General features: G+C 41.0%; 1 protein-coding gene across 1 annotated transcript in view; it reads right to left on the bottom strand.

Annotated features, from left to right (window-relative positions):
* Positions 1–14,066, bottom strand: part of KCNH5 (potassium voltage-gated channel subfamily H member 5) — a gene marked incomplete at its 3' end in the record, with an annotated part of 150,386 nt that overhangs the window by 34,724 nt on the left and 101,596 nt on the right. Inside the window, exon 9 of the mRNA XM_082283177.1 lies at positions 3,780–4,032. Within this exon, the coding sequence (XP_082139303.1) occupies positions 3,780–4,032 (253 nt within the window). The remainder of the gene's footprint in view (positions 1–3,779; positions 4,033–14,066) is intronic.

Below are 14,066 nucleotides of genomic sequence, written 5' to 3'. Positions count from 1 at the left end.
ACACATAAAGACAAATAACTGAATACATATGGGATCAGGACCCTAAGTGTGGCTGAAACTTGAACTGTTAAATTTATATTCTTTCTGGCTTGACTATTAAAACTGAGTTCACTCAGCAGCAACCCCCACCAGGATTTCACTGCTCAATATACTTTTATCACTATGCAGCTTGAGCAATATTTTTGATCAATTCCTACAATCAACATCTGAACGCAGTGGGCCATTATTTTTCTGCTGAAAAAACGACTTCTTTAAACCTTGTTAATCAATAAGCCCAGTTTAAGTTACTGCACAACTTACATCCAGCTGTGCAAATAGCAGGAGCTGGAAAGCAACTTCCAGAGCCACTTGGCTGGTATTGCCACTGATGTGTAACTCCTCATCAGGAGCAAATTCAGGTTAATTGCAGCAGGGTGAATTATTAGGTGCCCTTTGGTAGCTGATGCCTCCTTTCATTAGCCTGGGGACTCCAAACCCCTGGTCCTTCCTGAGATCCTTTGCTGTAACACCTCCCCGTGCAGAGCAGTGGCAGTTAAATTGTTTACTCCTGCTTGAGATGGTGGAAAATTACTGACGTGCCTTCTCAGGGTCACCTCGCTTGCTGGGAAAGTTTTGATAATTAGAGACAAGACTGTTTGCCCTTCTCCATTCTCCTGGCAACTGCAGATGAGTTATGTTAAAACGACCGTGTCTCCTTTTCCCCAGTGTAGCAGCACCCCAGTGCTGCACATGGAGTGCTCCCTGCTACAGCCAGGACCTGCAAAAGGTGGGACACTGGCCTCGAGAAGGGGAGGTAACTAATGAGTGGATCATAATGGGGCACCCGGATATCTCCATTAATGAGTCCTAAAAACTGCAGGTCTACAGTTGGAGTCATTCTCTTACTGTTAGTGTTTCTGTAATGCTGATTACTGCAGCAGCTGGGCATTTAATTATCCACAAATGAGAACAAAATCAAACCAGGGGGGAGCAAAATGTCACAGTGCTGCAAGTTGCCCTGTCAATCAGCTGATTTCAAGCACAGAAAACACCAAAGCTGCAGCTGTTGAGGCAGGAAAAATGCTGCTGAATGAAAGGATGGTTGTTCCATGAAGGTGGAAGAAAAGAAAAGCACCTGGACGAGATGCCAAGTCTCCTGAGGGCAGGAAGCAGGAAGGCTGGATGTGCTAACTCACCGTGGCTGCAAGGCAAGGGAACATGATAAGGGAAGATAGACAAAGAGAAAAAGCAGGAAGATTGTGGAGTGATTTATGCCAGGACCTGAGGGAGGATAAAGCCTCCGGACAGAAGCATGAATGTAAAAGATAGGAGATGATGGTTCTTAACCTGTTTTGATGTCCCTACCTGACTCTCTTTTCTAGGATAGTCCACATTTAAAAATACATCAAACTATCCATCTGCAGGTGAGCATGGCCAAAAAAAAAAAAAAAATAACACCCATTCTCCCTCTCTCTTTCTTTAAGCAAGGCAAATAACACACTACTGTATTAAATCACACTACACTATTATTTCCTCTGCAAGGAGCAGAGGCTGCAGACAGCATGTCCTGTTCATACCTGCTCTCATAGAGGAAATTAATGAGGACAAGTTTCCAAAGGATACTTATCACATTTCCTCTAGGTTTCCACTCTAGGTCACTGCTGGGGGATGGAGAAGATGGACAGACTGGCAGCACAATCCTGAGAGATGACTTTCCCTGGGAAAACCAGTGTGGAAGCAGATGCTTGGAGCATTCAAAGCAGTTACTGAGGTTTTCCCATTAGTCAATTTTTTTAAATCTGGTCTCCCCTTAGGCAGATTCACGTTCCTTGTGCTTGAACTTCTCAAGGCAGAACAGATCAATAAAAATTATGTTTTTCACTGTCTGATCTGCAGTTGCTGTTTCAGGTGTCACAGCCAGCACTAGAAATATCTTTGCAATTACATCTGGGAGAGATTTTCTTCAACAAGCGAATTTTTAGGACACAACATCCCACAATTACTCAGTTCACTATTCTGCTAAATAATCTGTCAGAGCATGAAAAAACTCTTCAGTGTGTTCTAGGACCAGAGGAAGCAGTTTATCTTGCTTTAAGTTACATTTACACATTCTGCCAATCCCTGTAGTACATGATGAACGTAGCTCTGAGTCATGGAAGAATCGAAGGCACTTTTGGTAAGTAAAGGTAATTTACTTTAACGAGGTATGGTTAAAAGTCTCTCTGGTCAAAAGGGGATTAATATAAATACTAGATCCTGCAAGGTAGAAACAAAAAGTTCTTGCTGTGATGTCATTTCAAATACACAATATTCATTAATAAATGCAATCAAGTTTTGCATGTAATCCATTTAGTGATAGCTCTTAGTTCAGTAAATCACATGTTTACAGTTTTCATTGGAAAAACTGTTTATTTGTTTAAATACTGCTACCTCTTCTTAAGCCTTTTGTTTTCTAAATAATTGTAAGCAAATACAAAATATCATCACTGAGATTAATTATAAAAATGAAATGGTCCAGTGAGCTGGAATACAAGGAATAATTTCCTATGGAAATTGCTGGTTTAGGAGTTTTTATCATAATTACTTCACATCTGAATATGGAAACAGATTCATTCTTACATTAAATCTCTCTTTTTCAAAACCTTAGTGTGTACTAGAATACAGTAAGGTGCAGTAGGTATTTCCAAAGAGCATGGATGTGCATTTTCCTGAGCTCACACTCCAGCTAGGAGAATCCAAGGGAGGCCCTGGGGGAGCTGTTTCCGTGCAGCCCCATCCACACACTTCCCAATCCCACCCCAGTCCCAGGCACACACACACACACACACACACACACGTTTTTAGGGAAACACATCAGGAGCCCTCTGGACCACCCTTAGAGGGAAAAAGGAGCACAGAGCTTCAATGGGGTCTGACAGGTCCCCTAGTACAAGGAAGCCACTGGATTTGTCCTCAGGGAGTGACAGCTCCATCTTAAGAGCAGGTAAATATTCAACAGGAGATCAGTCCTACAATAAATGGGTTTATTTTAAACAGGCAAGACAGGCACTGGATAGTTCTTCTGCAGAGCCACCAGTTTTTCCTCCACATGGTTCTGCCTCTGAGGAGGATTCCTGCCTCCACACCAGTGCTGAGCAGCAGTCCTGCCATGTGCCACACCCTTCCAATCCCATACAAACTAATGAGGGTCTGCATTGGGCCCCTTCCCGCCCACTGCTGGCAAACCAGACAGCACAGTGGGGTGACAGGTGATTAACCTGCAGCTCCCCCATTACTCAGACTTGACATGACTGTGGTTTGATACATGGTGTAACCCCATCCCTTTGCAAAGCCAGATCAGACTCTTTTATTTCCTGCAAAGCCAGCTCACTACAAGAAAAAATTTTGCTTCCTTGCAGAGACTGTTTGCAGGTGTTATTCTGGGCTAGAACACAGACAAACAAAAACCCCAGTGTGAAGGTTAATGTGGAAATCCTCCTGAGGGAGTAACATAAAACAACGTGCATTTCCTCCAGCAGGCCGTTTAAAAGATGTCAAGCACACAGATGCCATTCTCCTGCTCAGAGACACTGGAGCTGTGACCAGTGAGCCATACTGGGCAGAAACAGCACTCCCAATGGCACAAAAGATGAAGGATTTGCTTCTGGAGAAGGATCTCTGGAGACACAGTATCTCCATCTTATGACAACTCCTAGCCTCCCATAGTCCCAGCTGATGTTAGGCAAGACTATTTAATATTCAAACCTCAGCAAAAGGAAAATACACACAAACCACGAGCATTTCAGCAGAGATCACAGTACCTAAAATAGCCACCACCTCGTCGTCCTGGATGACTTCCAAGGATCCTGAGACCACAAAGCAAAGAGCATCAACGCTTTCCCCAGCGTGGTAGATGAGGTCCCCCGGGGCGCAATGGATGGTCTGGAACTCCACGGCCAGGGCTCGCAGGCAGCCGTCGCTGGCCAGCCGGAAGGCAGGGTGCTCGTTGAAAACTTTCCGGTTCAGGTGCACGCAGATGTCTGCTCTCATGTCCTTGGGGCAGATCGAGAGGACCTAGGTAAAAGAAAAGATGTAAAAATAATCAGCTGGATCAGCTGGAGATGTGACACCAGGCCACTGCTGTATGAAATAACCAGATAGATGGGTCTGAAGATGTGCCAGGGGGGGATCTTGAAATCCATCCATCCATCCATCCATCCATCCATCCATCCATCCATCCATCCATCCCTCCAGTTATTTCAGAAAGCTTCTGGTGGGAGTTTTCATTGATTTGGGGTAGTCTTTTCCTACCTACCTACTGCTTTCACTTCAGCTGAAAGTGTGATGTGGAAGGCAGGACTGTTCTGTTCCAGTGTGCTCACTCCTAACAGCTTTCACACTCATTTTCCAGAGCTGCAGGTGGAAATGCTCTGTCCTGTCTGTGGGCATGCCTCCAGACCTGGTGCCCAGATGATCTGCCTGCTGCTATGCTCAATCCCTTGCAGGAGCATAGATCGGACACAGAGAGCTGAAGGAGCTCGAGGACATGCAAAGACAGACCATCCACAACAGAAAAACACCACGTTTTGTTCAGACTCAGAAAACCCAGCTTTCAGAAGTCTTGCTGTAGGTGACCACTTACCAACACGTGTCCAAACACACCCAGGGCTCAGTTTCAGTGAGACAAATAAGGAATTACCTGCCCAGGAGGGCATACAGACTAGAAAATCTAAAGAGATTGGAGGAAAAAGGAAGTATAATAACACCTCATGAAATGTAAAGTAGAGGTGAGTGATGAAATGTCCTGTGAACATGAAGACATCTTCACTGTAGATCAATTAAGTAAGATCTTCAACTAGTTTCTTACCTTAAATAGCTTTCCCTATTGAAACAGTAACACAAATACACCTGAAGAAAGAAAGTGAACACCTGTGGGTCTTGTTGGGTCTGTAAACTGAGTGTTTAATATTTGCACACCCTCCTAAACACACTAACATCCTTATAGCCCAAAGATGCACAGTAGCTAATTGCACTGAGAAACACATAAAAACTTTTAATGTGCTTCTAGGATAAATGATAGAAAAGAGCACGAGACTAAGAGCACTCAGGAAGTCTCATATCAAGAAGACTGCAGATCAATAGTACTGATTAATTTCTCATGGTATGGAATTTATCTGGCAGCTTGCTCTGCAGACAGTGCAGGAGACAGGGACACCGGGTCAGTGAGTTGGCTATCATGGAATAATAGCAGAAGGAGACTGGTAACCTTGACTAAGCTTTGAGGCAAATGGTCATGTTAATGAACTCAAGCTATGATTTTAATTTCTGTTTAATGCAGGAGAGGTATAAAACAAGTTACTGCAAAGCATTACCAAAGCTCCTAAAACATAGAATGTGAAAAGAATAAATAACTCCTATTTAAATAATAATATTTAGTCCTCTTTTTTTTTATTTAAATAGATCAAAGTTCCTTTGGGATCAAAGACATAATGAATACAGAAAGATGAAGTAGAAGTCATTCTCCCATTCTCTGTACTGTGACAGTCTGAGGTGAGAAGCGGCTACTGCAACCATCTGCACTAACCTCTTCCACTACAAATGTTCACATCAATCCCAGAATTCCTGGTAAAATTATAGCCTACAAGGCCTTGACTTAATGTTTTCAAATGATACAGGGTATTTGTTCCAATGGACAGCTTGGATGTTGTTTCTGAATTGATTTTTTTTTAATTTTCAGCCAACAGCCTGAATCTATCATCTTGTTGAGATAAAAGACATGCCATAATCAGAAATCTCGTCCACATGTAGATGTTCATAGAATATGACCAGGTCACCTCTCAATCTGGAAAAAACAAGAGTGATAGATGATGCATTTTCTGCCTTACTCTACGAAGCCCAGCTCTTTTGGAAACTTCCCCCTGCATGAGGTTTCCTCACTTGCAACCAACTTCCCAGAGCTACCAGATAATTAGTTTTTGTTTTAGTTAACACAGAGTAAGTCAATTTGGGTTAATGATATTTTTCTGTAACAAAATGTTGTATAGTACACACTAAAATCCCCTGCATAATTATGTTTTATCATAAAAATTAGTAATAAACACATTTGACAAGACATATTCTCTACAAGCCATCATTTGCATAAATAATAATATCTTGTCTGAGTCACTGTAGACCATATTCTGTATCACATTTCCATAATTTAGTAGGGGCAAATGTCAATTTTACAAACTTCTATTTACCTGAGTCATTCCATTTACCATTAGAAATGTGGGCACACCTTAGTTCCTCAGCAAAAAACAAAGATTACTTTCCAGAGTGATTGTTTCACCTCGGCCTCACTTCTGGATCAAACAGAAAGTTTGTCTTTATTACAATACAACAGAAACATGCCATCTTTCTTCATCTCAAGAGCAACTTAATGAAAATTTCTGCTTTCTTTTCTACCATGATTGATGATTTTTAACATTTTTATCTACTCTTGGGCCTGAATCATGGTTATAAGTTTTTTATGTCCTTTTAATACTTTCAGAAATTTAAGTGTTTTTGACTTAACAAGGTCACGAGCTAGGAATTCTCAAACATTGCTCTTAAGAAAAATGTCTGTGTTCATACGTGACTGATTACCAAACTTTAGCTTTTGAGCTTCCTAACTGCAGGAAAAATCGGGTAAACTGTTGCAGAGGTTGTTCCTGTAAGATTCCGAGATGTTCCAGGAGCCCTTGTTTGTTTGGAATGTAAAACAGTTGTGTCCCTCAAGAATAAAAGCCACTTGGATGCAAAGCAGCATACTATTTCCTCACAAAGACAGACTTAGATACAGAGTATTAAAAGCCAACACTCAAAGAATTACTCTTTGTATAGACACGTATCTATAAAAAGAGCAGCATATCTATCATTACACACTGTAATATGAACAGACAGAAAAAAATCCATTGCACAGAAAAAAGCCAGTCTTGGAAAGCATAATTCAGGAATTTTCTGATGCCATGATAAAGTGATTCTCCTAATGACAAATCACTGTACAGAGATATATGGAGATACCAGTTATCAACTAGGACAGCAGTAAATGAGTAATGATCCAAGAGTCAGCCAGGAACAATATGCTTCATTTGAGTTTTCTTGCCTGCTATGTAGATATTAAGAACAGGGAATGAAACAGATGAGAACTAAAACAAACATTTACTATTAGAAGATTTGGCAAGGCATTGTTGACTGCTAAAGAGAAATGTAGATCTACATGGAGAAATAAGAGAGCAAAGATAGACAATTGCAACATTCAGGTATGTGATTACTGCATGCTCTTCAAATGAGGACTTCAAATTTAGATGAATTCACCTGAAAATGACCCCTTATTTATAATACAAGACTTGGGACATTCTTAGTGTGAATTCTTCTCTCTGGGATCTCAGCATTTTTAAGGCAGCATGCAACTAAAGAGATACAAACTAGTGGCACCATGGCTGTCCCTGAGTCCATATTGTGTAAAAATGCACACACATGGGTGTAAAAAGAGATTCAGATGAAGGGAGAGGACATCCTGCAAAGCTCAGTCAGTTTTTCTACTGTTAAGGAAATGCCTCCAACACATCCTGGTAACAGAACCAAAGCTCACCTAGGACATTGGTTCTACCCTGTGTGTTCTTTCAGCAGCACAGCAAAAACCACCAAGACAAATTTCTTAATGAGGAGATTTCCTTGGAGATTCCATGGCCTTTCGCAGTGAAACCCGCAGTTGGTAAGGCAGGCAGGATATTCAGGTTGCTGATGGCAATGCTTTGCCAGGTGAGGGGTTTGGAGCACTTGGAGGGGGCAGTCTGCCCAGACCAGGTGCTTGTGCTGCTGCAGAAGTTGCTCTGTAATAAATCTGCAGCCACAGACTTTGCAGCCAGCTCTCCCCTATGCATCCAGGCAGCATGAAAGAACAGAACCTGCTACACGTCAGTGCAAAATGAGAGGAGAAAGCTGAATTCTACCCAGAGGAGAATCTTTGCTGGCTGTATAAACTGATTTTAGCAGGAAAGGTGCAAAGCTCCCTGAACAGCACACAGGTATCCACAAAGACCCGAGCCACTACAAAGCTGAGGGAGGAGAAAGGAAAGCACAGAATAATGTTTATCCCTTTCCCTCTCTGCACAGAAAACTAAACCTCCTCTAAGTCAGCATAAGGCAATTGCTGAGCTCTGCCATCAACCACCTGGCACCCAGCTGGTACAGACCCCAACACAACAACACCCAAAACAAAGACTCAACACCACCACCATCTCTAGATCATCTCATATGGAAAAAGCTGACAGTGAGAGAATGGCTTGTGGTTGCTGCTAGAGACTGGGAAAGGCTGGAACCTGCTCTGGAAGACCCACAGGGAATTGGCACAAAACATCTCACAGTCCTTTCAGCTTGAGATCTGTAGGGGTGGAGAATTAAACTCCCCAGGAGGTTCCATCTGATTTTTTAACTCTCTCATCCATTTCCTCAGCATGTGCAGGCAGTTCATGATAAGCCTCCTGAACCGCTCAAAGAGCTCTACGGGGAGCAGAGATTATAAAAAATTCAAACAAAAGCAAATGAATAAAAACAAAAACTGCACAGATTAAGAGCACATCCAAACAATATCTTTTAGAATGGGTTTACAGGTTTAAGTATTTGTTTAAAAAATCTTCCCCAGCTGGAAAACACTACATGATGGCTTAGCAGGTATTACAGAATCTGTTAAGATTTGTCAACAAAAAGGGCAGAGGCTAGTGAACTATGAACATTAGCTATCAATCCTCTTTCAGCACACAGAATTCCCACTTTTTGGGGGTTGTAGGTAGGGAGCATATAGACTGATAACCAAGCCAAGAGCTTAGACATTCTGTGGTGTAATAACTAGGACCATTTCCTAAATGAATAACTGTAACAAATATCAGAGATACTAAAAATGCCAGCTTTGAAAATAAAGAAAATAAACTCCTCCAACCTCAAACCCATTTGAAGCCACGCACAGCTCTTTTTATTTTGTGGAAAAAGGCCCCTCTGGGTTTTCAGACATATTCAGCAGTCAGAATCAAGGTCAGCTCTTTCCAAAAAATCCACAACACTCACTAGGCACCTGATGAAGTTACTCAGATTTTTAGGAAGATTTGGCTCATTTGAGTGTGGAACTGCTTTTCAGGCCTGGCTAAAAGTGTTAAAATCGGCACTGGATGGAGGCCAAAGAGACGAAGGTAAGAAAGCAGCTGATTGGCAAATCACAGCATTTTTCTGTAATAATCAGGTAATTTTGTAAGGATCTCAAAGATGATGCATGGAGCTGTGCAGTAATTAACCCTGCATGCATTAGGGTAGTCTTTAATACATCACAGAGTATCTTGGCACTAAGAACTGAACATCAGCAGCAATGGTGTGCTCTGTTTTAACTGCAGTAAGATCCAAGGTCATTTGGATTTACATGCTCAGAAATCGAGATTTGAAAATCACATCTAAGTTGAGTTTGGCTTGTTTTCTTATTAATAATACATGAACTGAACCAGAGATTAAAATGGATAGATTTAGTGGTATAGTAACAAAATCAACTTGTTTTTTAACCAAGTGACCTGTTAGAGACACTAAAAAAATCCCTAGAAATTGGCTGTAGAGTCAATTAAATTCAGTTTTGTCAACACAGAGAGAATCTGGCTAAGGGTTTGAAAATCAGGGCAAGATGAGAGGCATCACCATGTCTTTTAAGAAGCAAGTGGTTCACTAGCACAGGGGTCACTGGTTGCCTGATGCAATGAAAAATGCACACTAAGAACATCCACGGATGACCCAAAGTAGTAGATCCTAGGGTGCCTAAAGGTTGCGTATTTAAAGGTTTTATTCTTTTCAGTTTTGCTGTAATATATACAGCAAGCAAAATTATTGCATGGCCTTCTAATGGGGCACAGGATAGCACACTACAGGGAAATCTATCATGAAAAACCAGCTTTTTAGATAAAAGAAGAAAAAGAAACATCAGAAAGAATGTATCATACATCAAAGAATTTCTCAAGTCACAATAGCTTCCAGCACTACGGTCATCCTTGGAAGAATGGAATAGTTCTGTGCACTATTTTATTTTATTTTCTTCTGGAGGTGGCTTTATCTTCTAACATGCACCATTATGTAAAGACACTCAAGGAAATGAAGGATGAAAACAGATGTGGAGATTTTCCCTGAGATGTGGTCTGGAACTGACAGCCCCTTTGTCTGCTCCATCCCTTTAGTGGCAGTGCTCAGGAAATTGCCTGGCCCATCCACTCAGGGACTTATTCCCCCAGGAATTAAGCTTGTGAGCTGCTCCATAGTCCTGGCATCTCCTCAAGCATGACAAGTTCACCTCTTATTCTGTCTCAATCCCAAGATATTACATCCAAGGAGCAGAGATAATTGTGGATAATCTTCGCTGGCCCTGCAGAGTGCATACAGGAGGCAAACAATCCATAAAGGGGAAACAGAAAGCCCCACTGGTGCACAGGCCCCGCTCAGGGACCCATGGGAAGCACAGTGAGACCTTGAGCATCTCTCCTGCATCCTGCTCTCCAGAGACCCCTGGATTCCAACTGTACCTGTTCCTAGCTCAGCTCTGTGAGGCGAGGGACGCTTGTTCACCTCGTCCCAATCTGCAAGGAACAACCAATAACCTCTACAGCCTCTACAACGGAACAAAAATACTTGTCCAAACGATTTTTACCTGCTCTTTCCAGCAGGGAATTGTGTGCTGCTGTCACAGCTAGTTTTGTAGAAGTTCTCTCCAGCCACGAAGCTTGGCAGCCTTCTGCTCCTGGTCATCCACAAGGAAATCCAGCCAGCACTTATGGACACCTCAATGTGATGGGACATGGCAGGAATGGCAGCCTGATTCCTCTTTGTTGTCTCAGGGTATCACTAATTATTTCTACAGCTCTTGAAGCTCTTGTTAACAGCAAACATGGATAAGCTGCACTGTCCTCATGTAGATTAATGTTTAATGAAGTTACAACCTGTGTCTATTTACCATAAACCCATCTCCTTTATGAAAGCTTAGTGGACCAGCAGTGAGTAATTCTAATACAGTGTTATGTTCCTGTGATTTCCATTTCAGTCAGTGCAATGTGGAATTGGCTTTCATTATCCCAATTGCCATTGATGTTCAGGTTGAATAAATTAAATAAATAAAATTAAATATAATGCCTTTTTTTCTCATTCAACCTATGGCTTTTCTGAAGGAAACTACTGTTAAAACATGATAGACATTTATTTAATTGCTTTCTGAGCAAACTGTAAGCCATACAACAGCACAGAGGTCAAGATGGAAAATCTTTGGGTTTTTATAGACATTTCAGAGTGTTATCATTAGATAAGACCTTGAGACATCTGCATGTTAGTTAATGGTTGTTCTGCTTTCCTGGATAATGACCTATTTCTTACAGAAGAGCTAATATCTATAAATTTCTCATTTGCTGCCTGGATATTTTAATAAAAACTAAGAGATTTGAATTCTGTGTGTTTCATATATCAAATTATTACTGCAAAGATTTTTTTAATCTACTTAAAAATGGTAATATACACATGAAGTACTGCTTCTTTTTTACCTCTCACAAAAAAAAAAAACAAAACAGGTTCTGATGGATGAGAGATACTGTTTAATATATAAAGACTTTTCAGTTTCTCTTGTTTTTAACCCTGCTTGTTATTAGATGAGTAACCCTGAAATCTGTATCACTAAACATAAAAAAATAAAAAAATAAATCCCATCTTGTTTGAGCCACTGTTACACCAGGAAATAAATGTCCATGTATTACATATCTCATCCCAGCTGTCAGAGGAGGGCTCTCATGTTTAAGTGATTTAAGATTATGGATCAGAGGCCACTTGCTTCCCCTTAGGTAATAATAATAAATATGCTAATGCTTTTAGTGTCATTGTTAATTCCTTGTTTGTGAGCACGCAGAGACAGGCTGAAGCAATATGGTCTGAAGATGGGATTTGAAGATGAGCTATTCCCAAGGAGATCAGGGAAGCCAAAATTCTGAGCTTAAAGCACCATCACTTCAGTGTGGGAGACCAAGTCCTCTTCCCCATACCAGGAAAACACACTGAGGCTTTAAATTCTCTTTAGGACATCTTGCTACACAGACAGCAAGGACTAGATCCTCACTTAACCTCCTCCACTCTAACTTCCACTTTGCCTTCAATTCTCATGTAAGCACCCATCCTTATCAGTTTTAGCCAAGATCTTTGTTGGGACTGAACGTGTCATTCAGGGATAAGTATTTGAGGCAACAAATCAACACATGTTAAGCAGTAGTAATTTCAATCAAGTTTTTAACTTACATTTTGATTTCAAGCATATTAATTTAAAATCTTCAGTTATCAAAGAAACACATGTGTTTACTGTTGCTCCATCAATGCTAAGATCATTCAATACCACAGAAACCTACTGGAACACTCATAAAAAAACCTCATTCTTCCTTCTTGTTCTTTAAATTTAGGTTTCAAAACAAAGCCATTTCAACATGCTGAGTGATTGAATGAAATGTATTACAAATTTGGGGCAAATGATGTTGCAAAACACATTCCAGTGTGACAGTGGAGATATATTTGGAACAATTTAGGATGTAATAGCGTATACTAGGTTGAAAAACATCCCTGGATGATGGAAATTGTCTGATCTCTCTGATGGAAATGAAAAGCTGAAATTCCTCAATAATTATCCTGTGTCATGAGTACATGTGTTTTGCAGGATAATAAGAAGCTTAATGAAAAGTTCATAAAAATTAAGGAAAATGGGAAATCATGATGCAAATATATCCTCACAACAGACTGCTCAGAATGTCATTACTGGAGCTTTGAAAACAGAACTGGTAGAAACCTCCAAGGTCAGGTCCAGGCTGTCTGACAAAGGAGTGCAGAGAAGCAATCCAAGACCTGGAACAATAATCCCCTCTTCCAAACTGGAGCACTGTCTGGACTCAGCAGCTCAGCTGCAGGTGCAGAGCATCCCATTAGCCCCTCTGTATCCACAATAATAAATCTGAGCTGACACTGGGTACCTTGGGGGTCCCTATGCTCCCATCCTCTTGCTGCTCTAGGTTTGGTGCAGATGGATGCAATTTAAGTGCAGAGAGTCTTACAGCAAGGCTTGAAGGATTAATGAAGGACCTAAGGCAAGAGAAACCATCCACCCTAGATGACCAGTCTCTAAAACTGTACCACTGTTTCTATGATTTTTCAGATGGAATTTACAACTTTTTCTCATTTGTTTGGGTGAAGTACATCATAACACCTTCCTGAGTGGAGATGAATGTAGAAAGACTGGCTATGAAACAGCTTTCCAAGCTTTTGCTAAAGACAAGGTTTTTTGCAGCAGAAAGCAAAGTGCCTGATCCTTGCCCTTATACAGACCTTGGGATGCTCTGTGCAGGCACTACAGGCCACTGGAGCTGTTGCTTTTGCAGACTTGCAGGCTGTAAGGGACACAAAACACCAAAATATCCAACCCAGTGCTCAAGTTCTTACATTTCTTGCCTCTATTTTTCTGTAACATGGGCTTTTCTGGAAAGCTTGATTAGCTGCAGCTACTGATGTCCAGATGCAGAGGTGCCTGAAATCCTTCCACTGTTCTAAATTGGGTTTGGATCCAGGCCTACATTTAGGCAAGTCTTCACCAAAGGAAAATTGTTAAAAACCTAAGTCACAGATTTTACAGGTAAATTAATTATCTAGCTAAGCAGCCACTCCATCTTCCAGACCAGAGAACAATGCTTGCCATGAGTTGGAGATTATGGCTCTAACTGCATTTTTATAATCTGTAAAACCGGACATGCGGAAACTATGGTAGGAAATTTCAGTAATTAAAGCATAGGTTCTCCTAATTAACTGCAAAGCATCATTAAAATCTAATGAAACTGTAGTGGAGTAACACAGAACTCTGGCTTAACTGCAAGGAGATAAATGCAAATGAAAGTTGAATTTTCATGTAGTTTGAAGTTTATACAATAGGACTGAATGCATTTACAGTGGTTTAGAATATAAAAGCTCACTTTTAACATGTGTGAATCAGGATTAGGAAGTTAGGGTATTAGTGTATAAGAAGTTAACATATTAAAGAATGTGGCATACTGAAG

The sequence above is a fragment of the Coloeus monedula genome (assembly GCF_965178545.1).
Source record: "Coloeus monedula genome assembly, chromosome: 6".
NCBI classification, from domain to species: Eukaryota; Metazoa; Chordata; class Aves; order Passeriformes; family Corvidae; genus Coloeus; species Coloeus monedula.
Note: the sequence above shows the minus strand (reverse complement) of the source record. Positions and strands in the feature narration are given on the sequence as shown.